We start from the raw sequence: 24,204 nt of genomic DNA on the forward strand, positions 1-24,204 counted from the left end.
CCAGTTCTAAAGGGGTCGGGTTCAAAATTGGTCGAAATGGGATGGAATACCCCATATATAAAACATACATATAAGGCGTTTTTGTTGTTATTAAAAGAATCTTTTTATTTATATTAAAGTTTTTATTATTTTTTTTTTAAACTTTATTTTAACAATTTCATACGTTTTTACAAGCATTTTCGTGCATATAAATACAGCTATGTGCCTATACGTTTTGACATTACATTTCATTCACGTTCGTTTTTGCCAATGTCATTGTATGTTAATTCGTAAACAATGACTGCAGTTATTCGTTGATTTTTCCAAAAAATTTATTCGTGAAATTTTATACTTAGTCAGTTGTATTGTGGTGGCCAAAAAGGTTTTATACAACAATACTTTGCCTCATAACGCGACAATGTATTTCGTAATGCCGAAGTACTTATGTATATGATATGTATATGTATGCAAAAATCGTGTGACCAAAAACGCACACAGCCACACGAATTTTTGACAGGGGTGACGATTTGGAATGAAAAATTCTGCAAATGAAATAGCATGTTGACAATTTTAGCTTTCTCACAATGTATCCGTGCTCTCTCGCACCTATTATATTCATAGGTATTGTGAAATATGTCATTTTTGCGTGCAAACAAATTTTCTGCGAGTCCGCCATTTTCCGCGAATTTAGCTGCAGACCTGTGGTAATTTTGGAGCATTAAATATTGTCGAATATATATAATTTTTGTAGGTAAATATAAAACGTTCATGCAAATCTGAATAGGTGTGATAATTGAACATATTTTTCGCAAATCCATTTAGAAGCAACATTTGTTTCCTTATTAAACTTCAATAATGTACTTAAGCTTGCCCAATAAATCAAACGATGTAAATCATATATTTATTTTTCCTCTTTTCTTCATCCAACAGTTAACAAATTCTATGAGCGGCCTATCCATTGAAGCAACCGTCTCCGACTGCTCCGCAACCCAATGCACCATATACAAATGCTAACCTACCAGGTGCACCTCCAAATAATGCTACTCAGCAAGATGCTCTACCATTATGCAATGGACCACCAACTGGTATGCAAGCGCAACAACGGTACCATCAATAACAACAGCCGAATAATAACAATAACTTTATAGCTGGTCAATATGCCAATGATCAAACAGATAAGCCGCCTCGAGCCAATGCGCCAACTTCCATGTATTCTCCAGCAACCACACCGCCAGGGCAGTCTGTACCTGGCGGTGCCAATCAGATGACTATAAATAGCACAATTATACCTGGCTTGCCTCATATTATGTCACCACCAAAACAAGCAGTATACGCAAACAAACATTTTTAAATAATTTTCTGTCTAATAAATTTTGTTATTTTTCTAGACTGGTCAGCTACACCACCAACATCAATTGCAGGCGGTGTTACATCTCCGTACCAGCAAACAGGCGAACAGCAAATACCACCGCAACTGGGTCCAATGCCACGACAGTTTGGTCCAATGCCGTCACAATCTGGTAAATGCTGAGTCAACACCCTATGCACCAGCCATTTGGTGACCATGAGTAACATGGTCCTCCAGGTATGCCGCCCGCATTTACTGGACCAGGTGGGGCAATGACACCACATCCAGTTATGCCAAGGAATATACCACAACCGGGTTATGCAATGCCACGACAGCAGCAGCAACAACCTCCCCAGCCTGGCTATCTGCCAACGCCACTAAAGCCGGGATATCTACCAGAACCTGGTTATCCTCAACAGCCAGGTTATCCTCTACAACAACCAGGTGCACCAGGTGGTTACATGGGTCAAATAATGCCACCAACACAACGGACGTTCTGGTTATAATGTAAGCTAATACAGCTAATAACTGGCGGCCGCCGTGGTGTGATGGTAGCGTGCTCCGCCTACCATACCGTATGCCCTGGGTTCAAACCCCGGGCAAAGCAACATCAAAATTTTAGAAATAAGGTTTTTCAATTAGAAGAAATTTTTTCTAAATGGGGTCGCCCCTCGGCAGTGTCTGGCAAGCGCTCCGGGTGTATTTCTGTCATGAAAAGCTCTCAGTGAAAACTCATCTGCCTTGCAGATGGCGTTGGGAGTCGGCGTAAAACATGTAGGTCCCGTCCGGCCAATTTGTAGGGAAAATCAAGAGGAGCACGACGTAAACTGGAAGAGAAGCTCGGCCTTAGATCTATTCGGAGGTTATCGCGCCTTACATTTATTTTTTTAATACAGCTAATATATTTCAAATATTGCTGATGATTATTTTTGTATTATTTTCTTTAGCAACCACCTGCACCTGGTACTGGTATATATCAACAGCCGCAACAGTATGATCAAGCCTAACGCCGTTTAGATCCCGAACAGATGCCAAATCCGATAAGCGTTATCATTGAAAATCAAATAGCGCTTGTGGTGCTTTTATTACTAATCAACAGGGTTTATTACCACCATTGATGACCACAAAATATGTGGTACAAGATCAGGGTAACTCCTCGCCACGTTACTTTAGGTATTGATATTCGAAATTAATGTTTTGTTTGGCAATTACATCGATCTTTCTCGTTTGCAGGTCCTCTTTGTATTGCATACCAGCAACAGCTGATTTATTAAAAACAACAGCTTTGTCCATTACACTTACCGTTTCACCAATGGCACGCACGGTTGAAGGTGAATAGTAGCCACCCATTGTAAATTTTGGTGAATTGGGTCCAATTAGATGTAATCGTTGTAAGGCTAATATGCAATTTGTAGATGCTGGTCGTCGTTTCCAATGTCTTATATGTAAAGTAACAACAGATGGTAAAAAAACTCTTTCACTTTTACTTGTGTTCATTGATCCATATTTTTTCTCAACAGTGCCAACTGTATATTTCCAACATTTGGGCCACACTGGACGGCGTGTTGATAAATATGAACGTCTTGAACTTGTATTGGGTACATATGAGTTTTGTGTAAAAAATGTTTGGCCCCGATAGCTCTCAAAGTAACCCTCAACTCATATCCCACATCAATGCTTCGCAGTCAATTGTGGACGCTATACGCACTACATTGGGTTCTCGCAGTATGGACAAGCATATTGTTGATTCCAGTGGTAGGGCCGCAATTTCAAATCATCGTGCAACCAGTATGAAACTAATGGATATTGTGCATCCAGCCGTAAAACTCTAGTCGACATCGCCAAATCTCAAGATGCTGAGGTAAGTTTTTTGTTATATTAGAATGTGTAGAATAAAAATATTTCTCTTATCAGGTCGGCCATGGCACTACTTTAGTAGTACTTTAAGCAGGTGGAATCTTAAAACAAGCTAAGCCATATGTTGAGGAAGGCGTGCATGCACGTATCATCATTAAAGCTATACGTAAAGCATTACAATTATCCATGACCAAAATATAACATGGCTGTACATGTCGAAGCGCCAATCAAAGCAACAACAACGTGTTTTATTGGAAAACAGCGCTGCCACAGCAATGTCCTCCAAACTTATTCATCAACAAAAAGATTTCTTTTCTAAAATGGTTGTGGACGCTGTACTTTCCTTTGATGGACCCACAGTCACACAAAAAAATTAAAATCGCATTATTAAAAAAATTAAAATGGGGATTTGAAGGCTGAGCGTGATAATGCTGAAGTACGTGTTGATAATGTTCAAGAGTATCAGACAATTGTTGATGTTGAATGGCGTATTCTGTACAATAAACTAGCTAAGTAAGGCGCCAATGTGGTGTTATCTAAACTACCAATTGGAGATGTTGCTACACAGTATTTTGCAGATCGTGATATGTTATGTGCTGTTAGTGTACCAGAAGAAGATTTGAAACGTACAATGAAAGCTTGTGGTGGTGCTGTTATGACTACAGCTAATGATATTAATTCAAGTGTTTTGGGTCAATGTGATTACTTTGAAGAACGTGAAGTTGGTGGTGAACGTTTCAACATTTTCCAAGGTTTGATAGTGAGTTTGACATTGATTTTATTTTCCTAGTTTATAATTATTTAAAGGTTGCGTTAATGCTAGAACATGTACATTGATTTTACGTGGCGGTGCCGAACAATTTCTGAAAGAAACTGAGCTTCGTTACATGATGCTATAATGATTGTGCGGCGTACAATTAAACATGATTCGGTTGTTGCTGGTAAGTCAAAACACAAATTGAAACAACTAAGGACGGGACTTCATACCTTTCATGAATGGGGCTGAACAATAATCTTATCCCGTTCGTAATTTCCAAATAATGGGATGTATAAGATAAGAAATATATAGTGAACAGATGTACATACCTAAACGATTTTTAAAATATATATAAAATAAAAATGGCAAAAAACCCCCTTATCTGAACGATCGGTTGTTTGGTAGATATATGTTATGTTATAGTGGTCCGATCCTACAGAATCCGACAAATGTCTAATATAATACAAAAATACATCCTTGTGCCAAATTTCATTGAGATATCTCAAAATTTGAGGGACTAGTTTGCGTTCAAACAGACAGACGGACGGACAGACGGACATGGCTATATCAACTCAGTTCGTCGCCCTGATCAATTCGGTATACTTAATGGTGAGTCTATCTTCTATATCTCTAGACGTTACAAACATCTGACCAAAGTTAATATACCATTTGATGTTCATGAAAGGTATAAAAAATGTCTAATCTTAAATTGTTAAGTAATATTATGAAAAGACTGTGTCCAACTCCGGAAGAAAAAAACTATAAAATGTGTGTCAGTGAAATGATAATTATTGCTCTTGTAGTTTTGAGGCATCGTCTTCGAGTGCCTTCTGGTCGTATATGCCATTTCTTTTGCCAACTACCTGTAAGGCGTTAAACTGATCAGTAACGTCGCCGTGGACTCGTTCAGTGTAATGTGTAATGGCGACCCCAAGTTCCTCGTGGAAATAGGGGGTGGGGGCGGGATGGCTTACAAGGTTTAAAGTGATCATATTAATCGCTCCCGAGTTCGTTGTTGTTGTTGTAGCAGTTCTTCGCCCCACTTAACAGGTGCGACCGATCACAAATTGTCATCAATATCCTCTAACGGGAGTTCGCTTCCCAAGGCCGTCGGTTCTATGTACCAGAGCGACTCGGGATTTTTCCCGACCAAGGACTGGCATTTCAGTATAACCCCATTTAATTTGTTGTGTCCCTCCCAGCAGCTCCTTGCAGCGGGACTGCTCCATATTCTCTTGCTCCGGGAAGGTATCGAACCCAATCCGGGTCCGTTTCCTGACCCCGGTCCTGATAAATGGTTTTGCTGCATCTGCCGGAAAAGAATATTTTTAGGAAGGTCATACTCTTGTCAGTGTGTTTCGTGTAAGGGATGGTTGCATCGGACAGGTTGTTCTGGGTTAGATCCCAAAACCAGACGTCCACGTAACTTCTATTAATCTTTTGTGGCTCTTTGCTGTTCACGCCCTAGGACGTCCCGTAGTCTGCGCCTTAGCGGCCCCGCTACCTTCCACCAGCCCCGCTGCTCAGCAAGCCACAAGTAACCGCTGTTGCTCGCGCCCCACCGCGCCACCAACTCACACGGCTGCTCCCACTCATGCCTACTATCTCCGTAGGAGTCGGGAGCAATACCGAGCATCAGCCCTTGCCCCCGTCTTCTCCCCCCTCTTTTCCGGCAGCAATTGTGTAGGTCAGGGAAACAGACTCAATATATACGTTTGCGACATCCGCCCAATGCAGCTCCTGCCATGGACGGTGCCACTTTCCTAGATGTTCTGGTCCCCGCGACGGCAACCCCCGACGGGTTTCATTGCGCCATGTTGCCAGGCCGCATACCCAAATACACCGGGTACCCCAATGATTACCCAACGACGTCCAGTCCCAGGGCCACAACAGCAGTCGCGTCCTGGCCTTCCACAACCCAGGCGTAGTCACCCGTCACTTACTTCCAGAGTGACGACGTCTCCCCCTATGCACTACAGAATTCTGCAGTTAAACTGTAATGGATTAACTAAGAAGATCACGGAGATAGTCGATTTCATGAAGCGGAACAACATCCGCATTGCTGCGATTAAAGAGGCTAAGCTCACAGCAAGATCTGCATTGCAGACCTGTTCTGGGTATAATGTCCACAGAAAAGATCGCGAGTGCGGAAATGGAGGCGGCCTCGCGTTTACCATACACCACTCTGTGCAATATCATATATTTGATCCCGAAATCGCCCGCAGGGACAGTGTCTTAGAACTTCAAGGCTTATCCGTTCGGTCAACGTCTACATCCCTGTTGTTGTTGTTGTTGTTGTTTTTGTAGCAGTGCTTCGCCCCACCTAACAGACGCGATCGATCACAAATTGTCATCAATATCCTCTAACGGGAGTCCAAGGAAACTTGCTGTTTCAACAGGGGTGGACCATAAGGAAAGGGGTGTTAGAGGCGTTGGTTCCACATTACAATTAAAGAGATGGTTGGTGTCATGTGGGGACACATTGCAAGCGGGGCATACATTTTGTATGTCGGGGTTGATTCTGGGTAGGTAAGAGTTTAACCTGTTACAGTATCCAGAACGAAGTTGAGCCAGAGTGACGCGCGTTTCCCTGGGGAGTATGCGTTCCTCTTCCGCAAGTTTTGGATACTTTACTTTGAGTACTGGATTCACCGGGCAATTCTCGGCATAAAGGTCCGACGCCTGTTTGTGGAGTTCACCAAGGACCTGCTTGTGTTTTTCGCTTCATACGGCTGAGTTCTCAGGTGCCGTATTTCCTCAAAATGCTTACGGAGATGACTCCTTAAGCCCCTAGACGGTGCTGGCTCATCAATCAGATGTCTGTTGGGATGCCCAGGTTTCTGGGTATTCAACAGGAACTGTTTGGTCAGCATCTCGTTTGTTTCCCTGATGGATAGTATTCTCGCCTCATTATGCAGATGGTGTTCTGGGGACATAAGAAGACAGCCCGTGGCAATTCTGAGAGCAGTATTTTGGCAAGCCTGTAGCTTCTTCCAGTGGGTAATTTTTAGGCTTGGCGACCATATGGGTGACGCGTAGCACGTAATCGGCTGGCTAATTGCTTTGTATGTAGTCGAGAACGTTTCTTTATCTTTTCCCCAGGTACTGCCAGCAAGGGATTTGAGGATTTTGTTACGACTCTGAATTCTCGGAACAGTTACGGCTGCGTGCTCACCAAAATGTAGATCCTGATAAAACGTCACACCCAAGATTTTGGGGTGTAGGACAGTCGGTAGCGTAGAGCCATCGACGTGGATGTTCAAAATGGTCGACATTTGGGACGTCCATGTTGTAAATAAGGTCGCGGAAGATTTAGTCGGTGATAATGCCAGGTTTCGCGAGGCGAAAAAACTGGAGAGATCAGGGAGGTAGCCGTTTATTTTATTGCATAGCTCATCGATCTGTGGGCCTGGGCCTGTGACCATTACTGTGCAGTCTTCGGCGTAGGAAACGATTGTGACTCCTTCCGGTGGTGAAGGTAGCTTAGATATGTAGAAATTAAACAAAAGTGGGGATAGGACACCACCCTGTAGCACCCCTTGTTTAATTCTCCTAGGTTTTGATGCTTCGTTTCTAAATTGCACCGATGCCTGCCGACCACCCAGATAATTTGCGGTCCACCTTTTAAGACATGGGGGAAGGGTGGACCCTTCCAGGTCTTGCAGTAACGAGCCATGGTTGACCGTATCAAAAGCTTTTGATAGGTCTAGCGCTACGAGTACTGTTCTATGGTGGGGGTTTTGATTTAAACCGCAATTTATTTGGGTGCTAATGGCATTTAGCGCGGAGGTAGTGCTATGGAGTTTTCTGAAGCCATGCTGATGAGAGGCTAGCTGCAAATTTGCTTGGAAATAAGGGAGCAAAATGGCTTCGAGCGTCTTTGCTACTGGCGATAGGAGAGATATCGGATGATACGACTCTCCTATGTTAGCTGGTTTACCAGGCTTTAGTAGCGGGACCACCTTTGCCATTTTCCATTTCTCGGGCATGATAAAGGTGGAAAGAGACAGGTTGAAGACCTGCGCTAAATATTTGAAACCCTCTTTCCCTAGGCTTTTAAGCATCGGCATGGCTATGCCGTCTGGGCCCACTGCTTTGGATGGTTTAGCGCGACCAATGGCGTCCTCAACCTCTTTAGCGGTGATGGTGATTGGTGACGCGCTGAATTTGTGTTTATGTGCGTCTGTTGGCCCTCTATCTTTGTCGACCGTAGAATGCATTATATATTGTCGGCAGAAATCGCTCGCGCATTTTTTCGCATCCGACAGCACTTTGTCGCCAAAGGCGATGGAAACTTTGTCTTTGTGCTTAGTCGGATTCGATAGGGACTTTACGGTGGACCAAAGTTTACCCACACCGGTAGAGAGGTTACAACCTCTTAGGTGCTCCTCCCATTTCGCCCGCTTGTGTTCATCCACAAGCAATCTGATGCGTTGGTTTATATCCCTTATTTGGGGGTCGCCTGGATCAAGCTGCCTTATAAGGTCACGTTCTCTCGCTAAGTTTGCGGCCTCCGCCGGGAAGTGGGGCCGGATTTCGGGGATTATCCCGGCGGGAATGAAGCGTGCCGAGGCGGATTCAATGACCTTGCGGAAGGCACGCTCCCCTTGGCGGGCATCAGTCGGGATAGGGAGGGCAGCAAAGAGGTTGTCTGTAAAAGATTTATATTCTTCCCACTTTCCTTTTTTAAAGTTTATGAAAGTGCGTTTTTCGGTGACGATGAAGTCGGCGGTACGCTCGAGCGAAATAAGTATAGGCAGGTGGTCGGATGCCAATGTTACCATCGGCTGCCAGTTAACGCAGTTTACGAGTTCTGCGCTCACGATTGAGATATCTGGCGAACTGTGACAGCTTCCTACCACACGTGTGGGGGCGTCTCCGTTTATTGTGCAGAACGTCGTTTCTTCTATTTGATCCGCCAACATCTCACCCCTACTGTCCGCCCGCAAATTAGAATGCCATAGATCATGATGGGCATTGAAATCGCCTAAGATAATGCGATTGTTGCCAGTGAGTAAGGCCCTGATATTAGGGCGGTATTCACTGGGGCAACAGGTGGCAGGAGGGATGTAGATGTTGATGATTTCTGGGTTTGCATCGCCTGACCGGACAGATAGGCCTTGACGTTCTAAGACAATTGTCCCTGCGGTCGATGCCAGGATCAAATATATAATATTGCACAGAGTGGTGTATGATAAACGCGATACCGCTTAGGCGTAGACTACGGGACGCCCTTGGGCGTGAACAGCAAGGAGCCACAAAAGATTTATAAGTTACGTGGACGTCGGGTTTTGTACACTGTACACTGAACAGAGTATGACCGTCCTAAAAAGATTCTTTTCCGGCAGATGCAACAAAACCATTTCTCAGGACCGGGGTCGGGAGACGGCCCCGGATTGGATTCGATGCCTTCCCGGAGTAAGACAATATGGAGCAGTCCTGCTGCAAGGAGCTGCTAGGAGGATGACAATTTGTGGGAGGGACGAAACAAATTAGATGGGGTCACACTGAAATCACAGTCCTTGGTCGGGAAGAATCCCGAGTCGCTCCGGTACATAGAACCGACTGCCTTGGGAAGCGGTATTAGCAGTCGACCCCTGTTCTAGACTGTTCCACAAACATTTTGTTTATCTTTATTTTTTTATTAACAAAATCAAAATAAAGTAAAAACCAGGGTCCGAATCGTAACATACGATCCGTGATCGAATGCCGTTTTTTAAAATACAATAACTCCGAAATGATGTATCGGAGTAATGAAATACGTGAACTAGGGACAACGCGTACTCACTAGATCCAAAATATATTATTATTTTTTTAGATAATTGCATAGTCTAATTTGTATCGCTTGAGTGAAAATTGTTTTCGATCCGTGATCGTATGTTACGATTCCATGGCAGGATACAAATCATTGTTTACTATATAGTTTGGTAGCTTAAACTGAGGTTATGTTGCGAATAGAGTGGAAGGCAATGAAATAGGTAGTCGAATCAAGTATAATGAAGGAATGACGTTCGGAGTTTTTTGAAAATATGCCCAAAATCCTGAATCACAAAAGGGAGTGTAGTTAAGAAGGAAAATGAAAAAATGTTAAGTTTTGCTCCTTTGTTAGCAGAAGATTTTCATTTTAAAAATTCAATATATAAACCAATGTTCATTCTATTACACATTTTATTTATGGGGCTTCGCATATACTTTATAATAACATAATTTTTATTTTTACGAACTTGTTCCTCAAAGAAAATTAATGAAACCCGTCATTAATCATGTTTTTTACCTCTTACTTTATGTTAAAAAATAACTCTGTGTTAAAAAAATAAGTGTGTGCGGTGCACACCCAGGGGAAGTTTACTTCTTTAATTTAGCATTTCGCCGTCTATCACGAGCCCCGTTGTTATCTTTCGGCATATCGGTCCCTAAACGTAACCAACAAAATTATGAAAATGCATTTGTTTACAGATATCGGTAATTCTATTTCTCACAAAATATGACAACCGTAATAAATTCCATTACAAAGACAAATCAAATGCAATTATGATGTAAGTGACGTTTCGCATTAAATGATTAAAAAAAAACATATATTAAAGATAAAAAAAGAAATTATCACGCATATTGTCACTTGCGAAGCGAATATATTTGGCGAGTCGAACAGGTTAGCGAACACATCTAAAATTTGCATTGTGAGTGGCGAATGAACTTTTTCGCCTGCTTTGTGATGTTGCCATTCAAACAAATTGAATAAGTTCATCCGAATTTGACGTTTCTGTCACTTACTACATATGTTTTGATGTGTTTACAATATATCTATTTATATGTGCATAAACAAAAGTGTAATAAATTAATATAAAGATAAATAAAATAAAGCGATGATTCCCAACATAGATCTTTTTTTCGAAGAAAGTTACAATGTCGAACAGCGAGCTAGCCTTCTTCGTCAGAGGCGTTTTATAAGGGATTACTCCAATCCCATGGAGCTTCCGCCAACAGTGTAAGTTTAGTGCAGTTTGGTTCTTGAAGTATATATGGAAAATTGTATTTCAATGTAAATGTGTTTATAGATTCATTGCGAATTTTCGGCTTAGCAAGGATGCCTTCATGCATGTCCTGGACAAAATTAAGGACAATTTTCACTGCCGCCTGTCGTCGTCTGTAACCCCTATGCTAAAACTTTGTTGCGCACTTCGTTTTTTTGCCCATGGCAGTTACCAGCAAGCCATAGGAAACGAGTTCCAGTTGGGACTTGCTCAACCCACAGTTTCCCTCGTTTTAAAGGAGATGCTGCCTACTTTAGAGAGAGTTATTTGTACGGCGGCAATAAATATAGAAATGAGTGAAGAAGAGAAGCAGGAGGCAAAAAGGAAGTTCTTCATCAAATCAGGAATACCGAACGTGATTGGGTGTGTTGATGGCACACATATTGGCATTTATGCTCCCAGTGAAAATCGACACCTTTATCTGAATAGGAAAGGGTTTTACAGCATTAATGCGATGATTGTAAGTTTTAAAGTTTTCAATACTTCAATATCGTTGATAATAAATTGTCTATACATTCCAGGCCTGCGACCATAACATGACCATCCGGTATGTGGATGCCAGATATGCTGGCTCCACACATGATTCCTTTGTGTGGAACAATAGCACATTAAAAACTTATTTAGAGGATAATCAGCTAAGCGGCGATAACTCTATTTACTTAGGCAAGTTTACCTACTTTTGCTGGATAGAGAGTTAACTATCGATTTTCAATTTTCAAGCTGAGATTACTACAGTTTAACCGCCTAACTTTGGTGAGTTAACCTCTAGTTAACTAGCAAAGGTTACCTTTAGCTTATTTGACAGTAAAAATTTTGCTAAATATCTGAAATAGAATTGTGAGTCCATAGTTAACTGTGGCGTCATAATATAATAATAATAAGCAAAACATAATTGTACTTATAATTTCTAGGTGATTCCGGATACCCGCTGAGTTCATGCTTACTTACACCCTTTCGCATTGCACAGTCTGGAAGTAGGGAATCACTTTTTAATAAGAAACATGCGAAAGGTAGAAACATTATTGAACGTACCATCGGAGTCTTGAAATGCCGTTTCAGATGCCTCCTTAGCGATAATAAAATGCGCTACGATCCGGATAAAGTTAAAACAATTGTTAACATATGTTGTGCTTTGCACAATATTTGCAAGCAATTTAGAATTAGTGACCCAGACGAAGCAGACATTTTTATTGATGCCCTTTTTCCTTCGGAGCCAAGTAATGAAGATGGCAACGGTACACCAGGAGAGCGTCGTAGAAGACAGATAGCTGATGCTTTGGTGTAAAAGCCAACACTTTTTCGATAATAGAATAGGCCATATACAGAAAAATAATAGGGAAAAAATTGAAGATGGATATACTTATTGAGGAGTGCTTACTAATTTTCGTTTAAAATATAGCTTATTCAATAACAGAAACCACATTGATACAATTTTCAAAGTTTACACAAAGTTCAGAATAATTGGTCAAACTTTCAGAAACGGACAGCACAATTTTCAACTTTTTTGGCAGAATTTTCAGATAATTTTCGAGTATGCAGTTTTGTAGCCCATTTAATTTTATTCTAACAATTTGCAAGTTAGAACTCTCAAAAAATTTTCCCTGAATTTTTAGAATTTGTTTTTGGCAAGGGTGTTTGACTGTTTTCTTCCATACAACTCATAAACTAAATTTACTTTTGTATGGAAGAAAACACTCAACACCCTTGCCAAAAACAAATTCTAAAAATTCAGGGAAAATTTTTTGAGAGTTCTAACTTGCAAATTGTTAGAATAAAATTAAATGGGCTACAAAACTGCATACTCGAAAATTATCTGAAAATTCTGCCAAAAAAGTTGAAAATTGTGCTGTCCGTTTCTGAAAGTTTGACCAATTATTCTGAACTTTGTGTAAACTTTGAAAATTGTATCAATGTGGTTTCTGTTATTGAATAAGCTATATTTTTAACGAAAATTAGTAAGCACTCCTCAATAAGTATATCCATCTTCAATTTTGTCCCTATTATTTTTTCAACCACTGTATCTTTTGGAAAGTAATGCGAGTGAGGCAAAGATTGTTCTGAAATTACTTTTATTATTAATTTAAATACAAAGTTCAAATATAATAATTCAAAATTGATTTATTTAATAAGTTAACAGGGCTGCAAGCCGGTTTTGGAACAAAAAGAAATTTTAATTGTATGGCCTTGAATCTATTTTCTTAACTTTTTTTTATTTTTTTTTTACAAAGTTTAGAAAGTAAATTCGAGGGGCATTAAACTAGTGCTACTACTACTTACATATATATTTTTATTAAAAGTAAATAAATTAAAATCACATATTCAATTCAGACTTCATATTTTTGTTAAAAGTAAATAAATAATAAAGACTTCTTAAAATTAAATAAATTTTTTTTGTGCTAGTGCTGGTGTACTTATTATATATTATATATTCTACTTATATATTATTATTATTAAAAGTAAATAAATAAAAATCATATAAGTAACAAAGAAAATAAAAATCAGGTATTCAGTTCACATTTTTCTTAAAATTAAATAAATCAAAAGGAAGTATTTAATTCAGACTTTTTAAAATGTTAAAGCAATATGAAATACATACAGTAAGTCACAAAAATAAGTATACACCCCTTTATGCGAAGCTATCACCAATTTGAACCATACCATAAAAGGGTGTATACTTATTGTTGACTGACTGTACACTTGAAAACAAGTTTTAAAAAAAATTCATTTTCATTTCCTTATATTGTATTTAAGGGTTTTTAACTCCAACTCCTTAAGTTTCGTTTCCATTTTGTCTTTGTGTTGTCTTTTCTTTTCTATATTTTCTGCCTTCTTTCTTTCTTCCTTCTCTTTTAATAATGTTAGTTCCTGCTTTTTTTGTTCATAGAGTTTTCGTGAATATCTGGCGATATCTTCCAATGTTTTCCCCATTTTTAAAACACCTTGGCAAAGGGTATCTTGCACTTCGGTTTGCTTTTGCAGTGCTTTTAACCGAATTTTTTCACGATCGTCAACGGTAAGCCTAGGACGGGGAGTCGTTGTTGGTGTCATTGTTGATGGACGTGGTGGTTGATTATCTTGTTGACCCTCGGGTGAACGTGTCGCCATTGTTGATGAACGTGGTGGTTGAATAACTTGTTCACCCTCGGTCATTGTTGGTGTCAATGTTGATGGACGTGGTGTTTGAGTATCCCCCTCACCCTCGGATTCTTGGGCCTGAAATTCATTATCTCTATCAGTAGTTCTTTGCCTCGAGGTGCCATATATATTCCCTGTGGGGTTGGCGGCTTGTTGGAGGTGGAGAAGATCATCCACCTCTCGCTCTAGAGCAGACAAGCTTTGCTGAACATACGGTCCTCCTCCAGTGGCTGTAGTTTCCGCGCGGTTTGTGGAAATCTTTTTTTTAAGCTTCAATTTGTAGTCTAGCCAAACCTAGTATACATATATAAATAATTATCTACTCTCACGGAGAGTACGGCCTTTTTTGAGCTTCAATCACTGCCCCAGTACGAGCTTCAGGCGGCAACCATATACTCAGTATTGACTCCTACTGACTTCTACAGTGATACCATCACCATACAATTTTTAGTAGAAATCAATACTGGCTATGGTCACCAAACGAAGCTATTACCAAAAGGGGTATGTTTTTGTTCCTAATAGTTCAATTAGCCACATCTTGAATACACTTGCAGCACAGCGGCAGTGATAGAAGGTCCAACCATCCCTATATATTACTGGACGCCTGCACGGATACGTACGATGCTGGGATACCACGGTTGCGCGCACCGCACCAGATTCCTTTGCATTACTCGTGCAGGCCTCTGGGTCTTACCTTATTCCACTCGGGCCCGCTACGGATTGGAGGACCTAAGGCGTTGATTTCAATCGCGAAATGCTCCCATAACTCCGCTCTTTGGCTCCTGGTGGAACCAAAATTCCCCTGACCCCTTGCGACGTCTGGATTATTCTGCATAAGCTTAACCAGCTTTCGGAACTGCTGTGGTGTTGTGCGTTTCATCCTAAAGCGGTATTTTGTTTAAAAAAATTATACACTCACTTTTGTTTTCTTTTGATAATTTTTACAAATGGTTTTTCACAGAAATAAATGCAAGCGCGTGCAAAAGCGAACAAATTAGATATTCGCCAAATTTTGACAGCTCTAGCGAAGCGAAGTTAATTTTTTCGCTACCGGCAATTCGAAAAATTCATTTTCCTCACTCATTCGAAATTTGTCGGCGAATTCGCTGCAGATTCGCATACCACAATTCGAGACCGCGAAATTCGCCCAAATTTTCATTCGCTTCGCAAGTGACAATATGCGTATATATGAAAAAAAGACAAATTAGAAAAAGTAGCCAGCCTCGAAGCCGCGACCTTTGCGTGCTCATTCGCGCGCTTACCACATGTGCCATACAGACGTTTTCATTTTCATGTCAAATGCCGTAGTTAAGATTGTCTATGGTGCTTTTGCTATATGAGTGTGGTGTGTTCGTAAAACTACACACACACACACACACATATACATACAAAGCATCACTAGCTGCTATATGAGTGTGGTGATGTTGAATTATAAACTCTGAAACAAAGGAATGGTGATTTTATACTCTAAAAACTCTGAATTAATGAATGGTGATTTTATACTCTGAAAATCTGTTTGTTGACAGATATCGGTAATTCTGAAGTGTAACCTCCTTTAAATTAAACTAAGGAATATTTTTAGACTTTTAATTTTATTATTATTAATCAAATTTCTACAAAAGATACAAGTGGCTTATGATAACTAAAATATGAAACATATGTCTTAGTTTCGATTTGATTTATGTTCCTTTGAAACACGGCGTCAATTGCTGTTTTCGATCGCGTTGTAGATTCAGTGCGACTGCTGCAAAGCTTTTAATTAAATTTGGTGGCGAGAAATTCAATTAATGAGATCGATGTATCCGAGGCAAAGTTTACATTGAAATCTCCACTTAAAATCATCGGCATTTTGTGGTAGTCTTTTGTGGTATATTTTATTAAACCCTCGTGGATGATTTCAATAATTTTATGATTGCTTTATTGGGAGAAATATAAATTGCTACTTATTTTTAAGAATTTCTGAGCTTAACACCGGCTTATAATAATTGAATTTCAATTATTATGTTTTCTAAGAGAAACTGAAAAGAAAGAAACATTTACTGGCATATTGCGATGGACCATTTCGAAAACCGCCAACGTAATCATCATCAGGCATGGCACACAAATTAATATAGAGACAAAATGTCTCAATTGTGTTGTTAGTGTAGAAATGAGAAAAACTGAATTAAGCATGAAAACAAATACCAGCAGGATGGCCTAGTGGTTAAAGGCTACTGCAGTTTCACCATGTGATTCACGGTTCGAATCCCGGTGAAACCTTTGATAACATTACAAAATTGCCTGATGATGATTACGTTGGCGGTTTTCGAAATGGTCCATCGCAATATGCCAGTAAATGTTTCTTTCTTTTCAGTTTCTCTTAGAAAACATAATAATTGAAATTCAATTATTATAAGCCGGTGTTAAGCTCAGAAATTCTTAAATATAAGTATAAACTGAACACACCATTAAACAAACATACATAAATTTCTACAATTACAATTGTTTTGTTGCTACAAAATGTACTCTCACAAGCACATATTTCTCCCACCTTAGAAATCTGAACGGACATTGATTCCAATTGTTTTGCGTTGAGTGTTGTTTGTGGAGTAACAACACTACCCCGGTCATGTGTGTTATGGTAGATTGCAACCCCACCAGCTCTTGTATGTGGTATTTTAAATTGGATTACTGTATCGAAATTGGGAATGTCTAAAAACGTATCATTATCAATCCACGTCTCGGAAAGAATTAGAAAATCCGACGATGATGCTATTCTGTCTTAAATATCTTGTAAATGGGCGCGTAAGCTTTGGCAATTAAAAGTGAATAATGACAATCCATCTCTCGCGTTTATAAAATCATATAATACATTTTCAATTGTTTCAAATCGATTCAAGTTAAGCCTTTCAAATTCAGCTCGCAACTTAATTGTGGATACTGTTGGTCTCCGGCCGTGATAAAATGTTCTATCTCTTTTTTTTTTTTGAGACAAGATTAAGCCCTTGGATCGATGTTACTCGTGATAATGCGACGTATAGTAGCTGTTGAGCATGTGATTTATCATACTGGTAGACGATCTCACCAAATGTACCGCCTTGTGACTTATGAATCGTTATCGCACACGCAGAGACCAGAGGAAAATGGTTTCGGTTTACAAGAACTGTTTTATTGCGTGTTAATGGTATAGAGGAAGTTCTTCGGTCTATTGGCACTGCCAGTTGTGAAATATTGTACTTATGTATTAACGCCGCTGCTTTTCTTCTGATTTTTTTCACCAGTTTTAGCAGAATCAGCGAAATGCAGCCATAAACGACCAATCTCCCCATTGCCATCATATTCTATAAAAATTAAGTTTCCGGTAGCGCCATTAGCTAACCCATCTGACACGTCAATATTAGTTGTTAGGATGTATGGTTTATTGATAACCAACGTAATTTCATAAAGCAAACCTCCTGTATCGATAACGGACATAAAAGTTTGCTGTTCAACACCATGGCAACCAATGTATACATCTGTTGCTTCGGAAATGACCTTTTCGATTGCAGTGTTTAAAATTTTATTATTGTAAATAGCAACTGAATGATTATCGAAGAACAATCGTATACCATTTGGGCAAATTATGTCAGACTCCTCTTCGGAGTAAAATCGTGACTCCATTAATTCCAACTCTTCCTCGTCTAACAGCTGGCCATCACCAATTTTTGTTAATATTGTTGAAAAAGTTCGATTGCTCTGTCGCATCACTTCATTTAGTTCAAAAAATTTTAGCCCCCGCTATAGTGTTGGAATGGTGATTTTATACTTTAAAAAAAAATTAGAAACAAAAAAAAAAAACTTAGAAACAGTAGACAGCGTCGAACCCGCGACTTTTGCGTGCTCATTCGCACGCTTACCACATGAGCCATATTGACGCTTTTATTTTCATGTCAACTGCCGTACTTAAGATTGTCTATGGTGCTTTTGCTATATGAGTGTGGTGTGGTTGTCGCTTCGCAACAACAACATTCATATGGTTGTTGTCTTCCAATTTCATTACAGTTTTTCTCAAATGCATGCCGCTATAGAAGTAAACTTTAAAAAGCAGAACTAAAATCACAATGTCATACTGCTTTGATATAATAAAAATGATTTTATGCATGCAAGCATTTTATACCTATGCATTATATCTTAACTTTCTCGCTATATAAGGTAACACTTCCAGCGGCCATTTTCACCATCTTCGGTTAACGCTAACAAGGAATTTATTTGAAAGAAATCGTTCAGTGATTTGTCAAATAAAGTGTCACTTTGAAATAAAGCACGTTAAAAGTTTCCCTGCCACGGGCAGATCGAAAATTTATTGAGGATTGCACTGCGACCATTGGTCTGTTGTGCCCTCATCAGATTGCGGCGCATTCCAGTAGGATATGTTCCGCCGTCTCTGCAGATCGATGACAAAATCGACATGAATACCAAATTATGTTTTTATTTAGTTGAACGGCGATAGAAACTCGTTTTTTTTTCTAAAATGCAAAACACTTCAAGAAGAACGTCAGTTTTTAATGATTTGTGTTTTGCTTTGACATTGGCGTTGCGTTGCTTATTTATTGAAGAAATTAAAGAGCGTCAGATGTAGACGCAACGCAAGTGCCAAAACGACGCAAGTCACCTTAAACTTAGGCAAGATACATACGAGGCGTTAGGTGGGGCGAAGCACTGCTACAACAACGAGGCGTAGCTTCGTAGACGCTTACAAAATATGGCATACAGCTAAGATCTCTCTACCCCTCAAGATTTCTTATGTTGCTGTCTACTACTATGGCAGTCGCTTGCATACTACTATGTATATCAAATTTGTTTATTTCAAACAAACACACAACCATAAGTTACTTTACAGTGTTTGATCTTATACTAAATTAAAGTAATTTGAGCTTAACTTAATTACAGCAATTATAACAATACAATAGATGTGGGAAAATAACATAGAGTGGAAGAAAATTTAGGAAGAAATGTGTTAATGTAGGGAAAATTGAAGAAAGAAGGGAATGCAATTGAATAAATGACTATATATGCATGTCTATTATTGAGCAAAGTAGTGTCGCAGCTCGTTTTTGAAGCGCAGTGGGTTTTGTATAGCTTTAAGCTTCACAGGCAGGGCGTTTCAAAGGCGGACAGCGAAAACGAAGAACTGGCGCTCAGTTATAAGGTTGGTGTACTTCAAACTAAGTAAGTTTAGCGAACGTGGCGATCTGACAAATTGAAGACGTTCCCTGAGGTATTCGGGCTCTCGTGAGACAATGACCTTGTGAAGTAGAGTTAGACATTTTAACTTAAGCAGATTATCAAAGCTTATGGAAGATAGTTGTATGGCATAAGCAGATATGTGTTCATGACGTTTAACACCGTACACATATCTTGCGATGTTATTGTATAGAACATTAAGTTTATTACGGCACAGCTATCACAACTGGCATACAGTTCACATCCATAGAACAGGGTAGGGAACATGAATGATTTAGCTAGAAGCAGTCGAATTTGCATTGGGGTAAAATGTTGGATGGTCCAAAGTGAACGTAGCATGCCGTAGACCCTGCTTATTGCACGATATATGTGGTTATTCCAAGTCAACGTTCTATTAAAAATTACTCCTTTTTGGCAGTATTTACAAATTTTATAGCTGTGTTATTTAATATAACTTTGTTGTAGTCTTCATATTTCAAAATATTCTTATACATAATTATGCACTGGGATTTGTTGGGATTCAAAAGTAACCCATTTTCACAGCCCACTTGTTTACGTTCTCAAGGTCGGCGTTTAGGAGACTAATACAGCTGTTATCGCTGCAACTAACGCTTCAAGGAAACACAACTAATATTTTAACATGACAGTGTTTATTCAGTCTTACTGTGCAAGTTTTAATATCTACAAGATAGTTATAATAAGTAAATGATTAAATTAAAAATTTTGTAACAAGATTCTTACTTGTTCGTTTAATTTCCTCGAAGGTTTTTCTATAAAATGAAGTTGAAGGAAGCGATTTAGATATTATGAAGAAACGCTTCGTTCAATTTCGTGTTTAACGAAAATTTATATGTATAATAAAAGGATGCCATACTTATGAAATTAAATAAAATGAAGTTTAAACTGTCAAGTTATTATATCGTGTTTACAATGTTTAAGGTAATATAAAATCTTGGTTTGATTCAGCGACATCCCGGCCCCCGTGAATCGATTGGATGCCCGAAGATTCACGAACTACGTCTAATGCCGCCAACTTAGAAGCAGGTCTCCGTAAATTTCCTGTAGCTGTCTTGACAATTGCTGATCTGACTTGACCATCAGATGCCGTAAAAACTTCCACTACGATGCCTCGCTTCCATTCACCACGTCTCTCGTTTTCATCGCATATAAGCACAACATCACCAACTTTCAATGGATCTACTCGTTGACACCATTTGCTTCGACGCGTTAATGTAGGAAGGTATTCTAGGACCCATCTCTTCCAAAAGGTCTGCTTCATTTGTTGGAGGATTTGCCATTGCTTACGCAAACAAGCACCCTCATCTACGGACGGTGTTTGAACATCATTCGGGCAGCCTAATATGAAATGATTTGGTGATAGAGGTTCAGCATCTTCCTCGTCTAATGGCAAATAAGTTAGTGGACGAGAGTTCACCAAGTTCTCAGCTTCAATTAAAAGACTTTGTAACGTCTCCACTTGGGGCACCTTTGTCTTCAACGTAAAGGAAAGGACTCGCTTGACACAGCCCACCATTCGCTCCCATGCACCTCCAGCTGAAGGATTACCAGGTGGGTTAAACAACCATTCTACCCCATACTTTACACCTTCATCGACCAACTTCCTCTCTACCAATACCCAATCTTCTTTACTCACACCAACGAAATTCGTACCCCTGTCACTGCGCATTCTCAACGGGACTCCTCGTCGGTTTATGAAGTTGCGTAAGCACAGTATTAATGCATCAGACGACAGATCCTTTGCCAATTCTAAATGAATTGCTCGTACAGTCAAACATGTAAATAAACATCCCCATCTTTTTTCTTGTCTGCGACCAACTGCTACGTTATATGGACCGAAGAAATCTACACCAGTATAGCTGAAAGCCCGAATGTACGGAGTAAGGCGATCTCTTGGAAGCTGTCCCATAAGTGGTGGCTTTGGTTCCACAATTCTGTTTTTACATATTTGACAATCTCTTTTAGCTGCACGAACCAAACTACGTAAATTAGTTATCCAGAACTTCCTTCTTATAGCGCAAATGATTGCCTCATTATTTTGATGTTTGTATTTTTCGTGATAATGTCTAGCAATGAGACCGGATAATCGATGCTTATGCGGTAAAATTATCGGCCTTTTTGTTTCTAATGGGACACTATCAGCATAATCGATACGTCCTGATAGCCGCAATATTCCCTCGTCGTCAATTATCGGAGTCAGCTTAAATAACGGACTGTTTTTAGGGATTGGTTTTCTGTTTACTAAAATGCGCATCTCCTCCGGATATACGTTCTCCTGAACGAAACGACATACAATCTTTTCAGCTTGAGAAATGTCCTCCGCTGTCAACTGTGGCACGAAATGTGATGATATTGGCGTGAATTCCAGCTTTTGAACAGACCTAAACTTCATCATAGCTTTCTTTACCCAGCAAATGACTCTTAACAGCCTATAATAATTCGAAAATCTGTCAAAATCTATTAACGATGAGTCAATACTTATTGCAAGTATGAACTTCGCTCGCCTTTCTTCGAGGCACGGTTTCGCGGCAGCACCATCAACTAGCTTGGGCCAAGAATCCTCCGGTTCTTTCAAGAAATCTGGGCCACATATCCATCGAGAGTTTGAAACAAGGCGTGCGTTCAATCGTGTTGCATCATCAGCAGGATTCAACTTTCCGGGAACCCATCGCCAACAGTTTACGTTCGACGAGTCCAAAATTTCTGCAATTCTGTGTGATACAAATTGCTTGTAACAACGACTATCTGATTTAATCCAGCTAAGAACCGTCTTTGAGTCAGACCAAAATGTTATTACGTTAGGCTTCCTGTCATGACCATTTAAAATAGCCTCCTGCAGACGAACGCCCAATACGGCAGACAGCAGTTCAAGTCGTGGTATCGAAAGTGCTTTAACGGGGCTACAACGAGATTTTCCAGCTACGAAGACTACATTGACTTCACCATCGAATTTGATTCGCCAGTAAGCAACCGCAGAATATGCAAACTCGCTGGCATCTACAAAAATATGTAAATCAATTGTGGAAACCAAGTTACTAAAATTCCGGTGATAGCAGCGTGGAATGATAAGACTTTTAGCTTTGTCGAGCTCTGTATACCAGTTGTACCATTCCCGATAAACCTGCTCCGGAATAGAACTTGTCCAATCTACATCTAACCGCCATAGTTGTTGCAAGATAATTTTCGATTTGATTGTAATATTCGCCAGATACCCGAACGGATCAAATATTGACATGGTAAGGCTTAAAACTTCAGCTTTCGTCGGTCGCCTTTTTCCCGTCAAGACGTCATTCGGAACTTTCACGAATTTTAGTTTAAAACAGAAAGAATCATCCAGTGGACGCCAGTACATTCCAAGTACCTTCTCTGCCATGGATTCGTTGGAGCAAAAGCTCATTGTTTCAACGTGCGTAAGAGGGGTCTTCGTTTCCCCGAGTGCAAAACAGACCTCTTCAGAGTTGGATTTAAATCCTCGCAACTCGAACCCGGCATAGCTGTGAATTTCCTTGACCGCATTTGTAACACTTATAGCCTCATCTCCTGTTTCGAAACTGTCTACGTAGTCGTCCACATAGTGGCGGTCAATAATAGCACTAGTAGCTCTTGGATGAAGGTCTCGAAACTTCATCGCATTTGTATTCTTCACGTATTGTGCAGAACATGGTGAACAGGCTGATCCAAATATCATCGCGTTCATAATATATACATCTGGTTCCTTTGACGAATTTCCACCCCGCCACAAAAAGCGTTGTGAATCCTGGTCTTCTTGGCGTATCAGAACTCTGTTAAACATTTCTCGTATGTCTGCACATACGCCAATGACACCCTGTCGAAATTTAAATAGTATACTCAATAAAGGCTTTGGCTGATAAGCATCTGGACCTTTCATTAGCCTTGAGTTGAAAGAAACACCATTTACTGACGCTGTGGCATCGAATACTAAACGTAGTTTATTTTCTTTATTTTGATTACATACCGCAAAATGGGGTAGGTACCATGTGTGAGGTTTAACCTCCATTGCTTCCGCCCGCGATAGTTTCCTAGCATATGATTTACTTAAATACTCATTGATCTTATCAATGTACCAAGTCCCAAATTCACGGTTTTTTTCAAATTTTGTCTCCAATGATTCCAGACGACGCAGTGCCATACTATAACTTTCACAAAATTCTACCTCATTAGTTAGCCACAATAAACCGGTTTCATAACGGCAACCGATTTGCTTGGTTGTCTCCAATAAAATTGCTTCAGCTCGTTTGTCTGCTTCAGACATAACCGGCTGTAGGGGCTTCATACCAAAATTCTCCAGCGTAAAATATTCTTTCATTTGCTGCTGAATATCGTTGATTGCGTCTAATTCGCAGTCTATACGACAAACTACTCCTTCTACACTATCTTCGTTGGATCCGAAGAGCATATATCCCAACTTTGACCTGTGGACAGAAAAACAATCGTCTATGTTTATAACTTCTATTGGACGAACCAAATTTGTGTGCGGCATACCGATGAGAATTTGTGGCACAGCATTAACATAATCATCCACTGGCAAGTTTCGAATTTTATCGTACTTTAATTTAAAACTGTCAACATTCAACGTTTGTGCTGGTAGCTCTAACTTTCTTGTTGTGCGTACATTTCTCATCTGAAATGTTGTATTCTGATTCAAGCCAGAAATTTCGACGTCTAATCGTTGTGATAGTTCGCTTGTGGTCTTACCTCCTATCCATTTTAATGATAATTTATCAACTGGACCATTCAAGCCAATAGTTTTAGCTACCTGCTCTTCGATCAACGATATTTTAGAACCATCATCGACAAATGCAATAACCTTACAACTACCCTTTGGTCCTTTTATTTCTACAGGCAGAAATTTAAAT

At 39.8% G+C, this 24,204-nt stretch overlaps 4 protein-coding genes and 1 pseudogene across 9 annotated transcripts in view; 2 read left to right on the forward strand and 3 right to left on the reverse strand.

Moving 5' to 3' along the window:
- Ltn1 (E3 ubiquitin-protein ligase listerin) overlaps positions 1 to 24,204 on the reverse strand; it is a 1,386,601-nt gene that overhangs the window by 1,323,374 nt on the left and 39,023 nt on the right. The window lies entirely within an intron of this gene.
- Positions 2,950 to 9,776, forward strand: LOC137252809 (T-complex protein 1 subunit eta-like; annotated as a pseudogene).
- On the forward strand, positions 10,822 to 12,296 carry LOC137253923 (putative nuclease HARBI1). The gene is made up of 4 exons (XM_067791524.1): positions 10,822 to 10,926; positions 10,997 to 11,432; positions 11,494 to 11,635; positions 11,884 to 12,296. Exons 1-4 carry the CDS (start codon positions 10,907 to 10,909, stop codon positions 12,255 to 12,257), a joined length of 972 nt encoding a protein of 323 aa, XP_067647625.1. The 5' UTR covers positions 10,822 to 10,906; the 3' UTR covers positions 12,258 to 12,296.
- Positions 13,166 to 14,923, reverse strand: LOC137252724 (MICOS complex subunit mic25a-like). The gene is made up of 2 exons (XM_067788793.1): positions 14,802 to 14,923; positions 13,166 to 14,401 (listed from the first exon to the last, which is right to left on the reverse strand). Exon 2 carries the CDS (start codon positions 14,120 to 14,122, stop codon positions 13,700 to 13,702), a length of 423 nt encoding a protein of 140 aa, XP_067644894.1. The 5' UTR covers positions 14,123 to 14,401; positions 14,802 to 14,923; the 3' UTR covers positions 13,166 to 13,699.
- LOC137251877 (uncharacterized) lies at positions 19,896 to 22,108 on the reverse strand. The gene is made up of 2 exons (XM_067786786.1): positions 20,051 to 22,108; positions 19,896 to 19,990 (listed from the first exon to the last, which is right to left on the reverse strand). Exon 1 carries the CDS (start codon positions 21,720 to 21,722, stop codon positions 20,244 to 20,246), a length of 1,479 nt encoding a protein of 492 aa, XP_067642887.1. The 5' UTR covers positions 21,723 to 22,108; the 3' UTR covers positions 19,896 to 19,990; positions 20,051 to 20,243.

The sequence above is a fragment of the Eurosta solidaginis genome, chromosome 5 (genome assembly GCF_040869045.1).
Source record: "Eurosta solidaginis isolate ZX-2024a chromosome 5, ASM4086904v1, whole genome shotgun sequence".
Taxonomy (NCBI): domain Eukaryota; kingdom Metazoa; phylum Arthropoda; class Insecta; order Diptera; family Tephritidae; genus Eurosta; species Eurosta solidaginis.

Excerpts from the sequence above, each read along its gene's own strand:
- LOC137253923 (XM_067791524.1), top strand. The coding sequence starts at position 10,907 with ATGGAGCTTCCGCCAACAGT. Across the intron at positions 10,927-10,996 it reads ATGGAGCTTCCGCCAACAGT|ATTCATTGCGAATTTTCGGC; the intron begins GTAAGTTTAGTG and ends ATGTGTTTATAG. Across the intron at positions 11,636-11,883 it reads CGATAACTCTATTTACTTAG|GTGATTCCGGATACCCGCTG; the intron begins GCAAGTTTACCT and ends TATAATTTCTAG.
- LOC137252724 (XM_067788793.1), bottom strand. The coding sequence starts at position 14,122 with ATGACCGAGGGTGAACAAGTTATTCAACCACCACGTTCATCAACAATG.
- LOC137251877 (XM_067786786.1), bottom strand. The coding sequence starts at position 21,722 with ATGATGAAGTTTAGGTCTGTTCAAAAGCTGGAATTCACGCCAATATCA.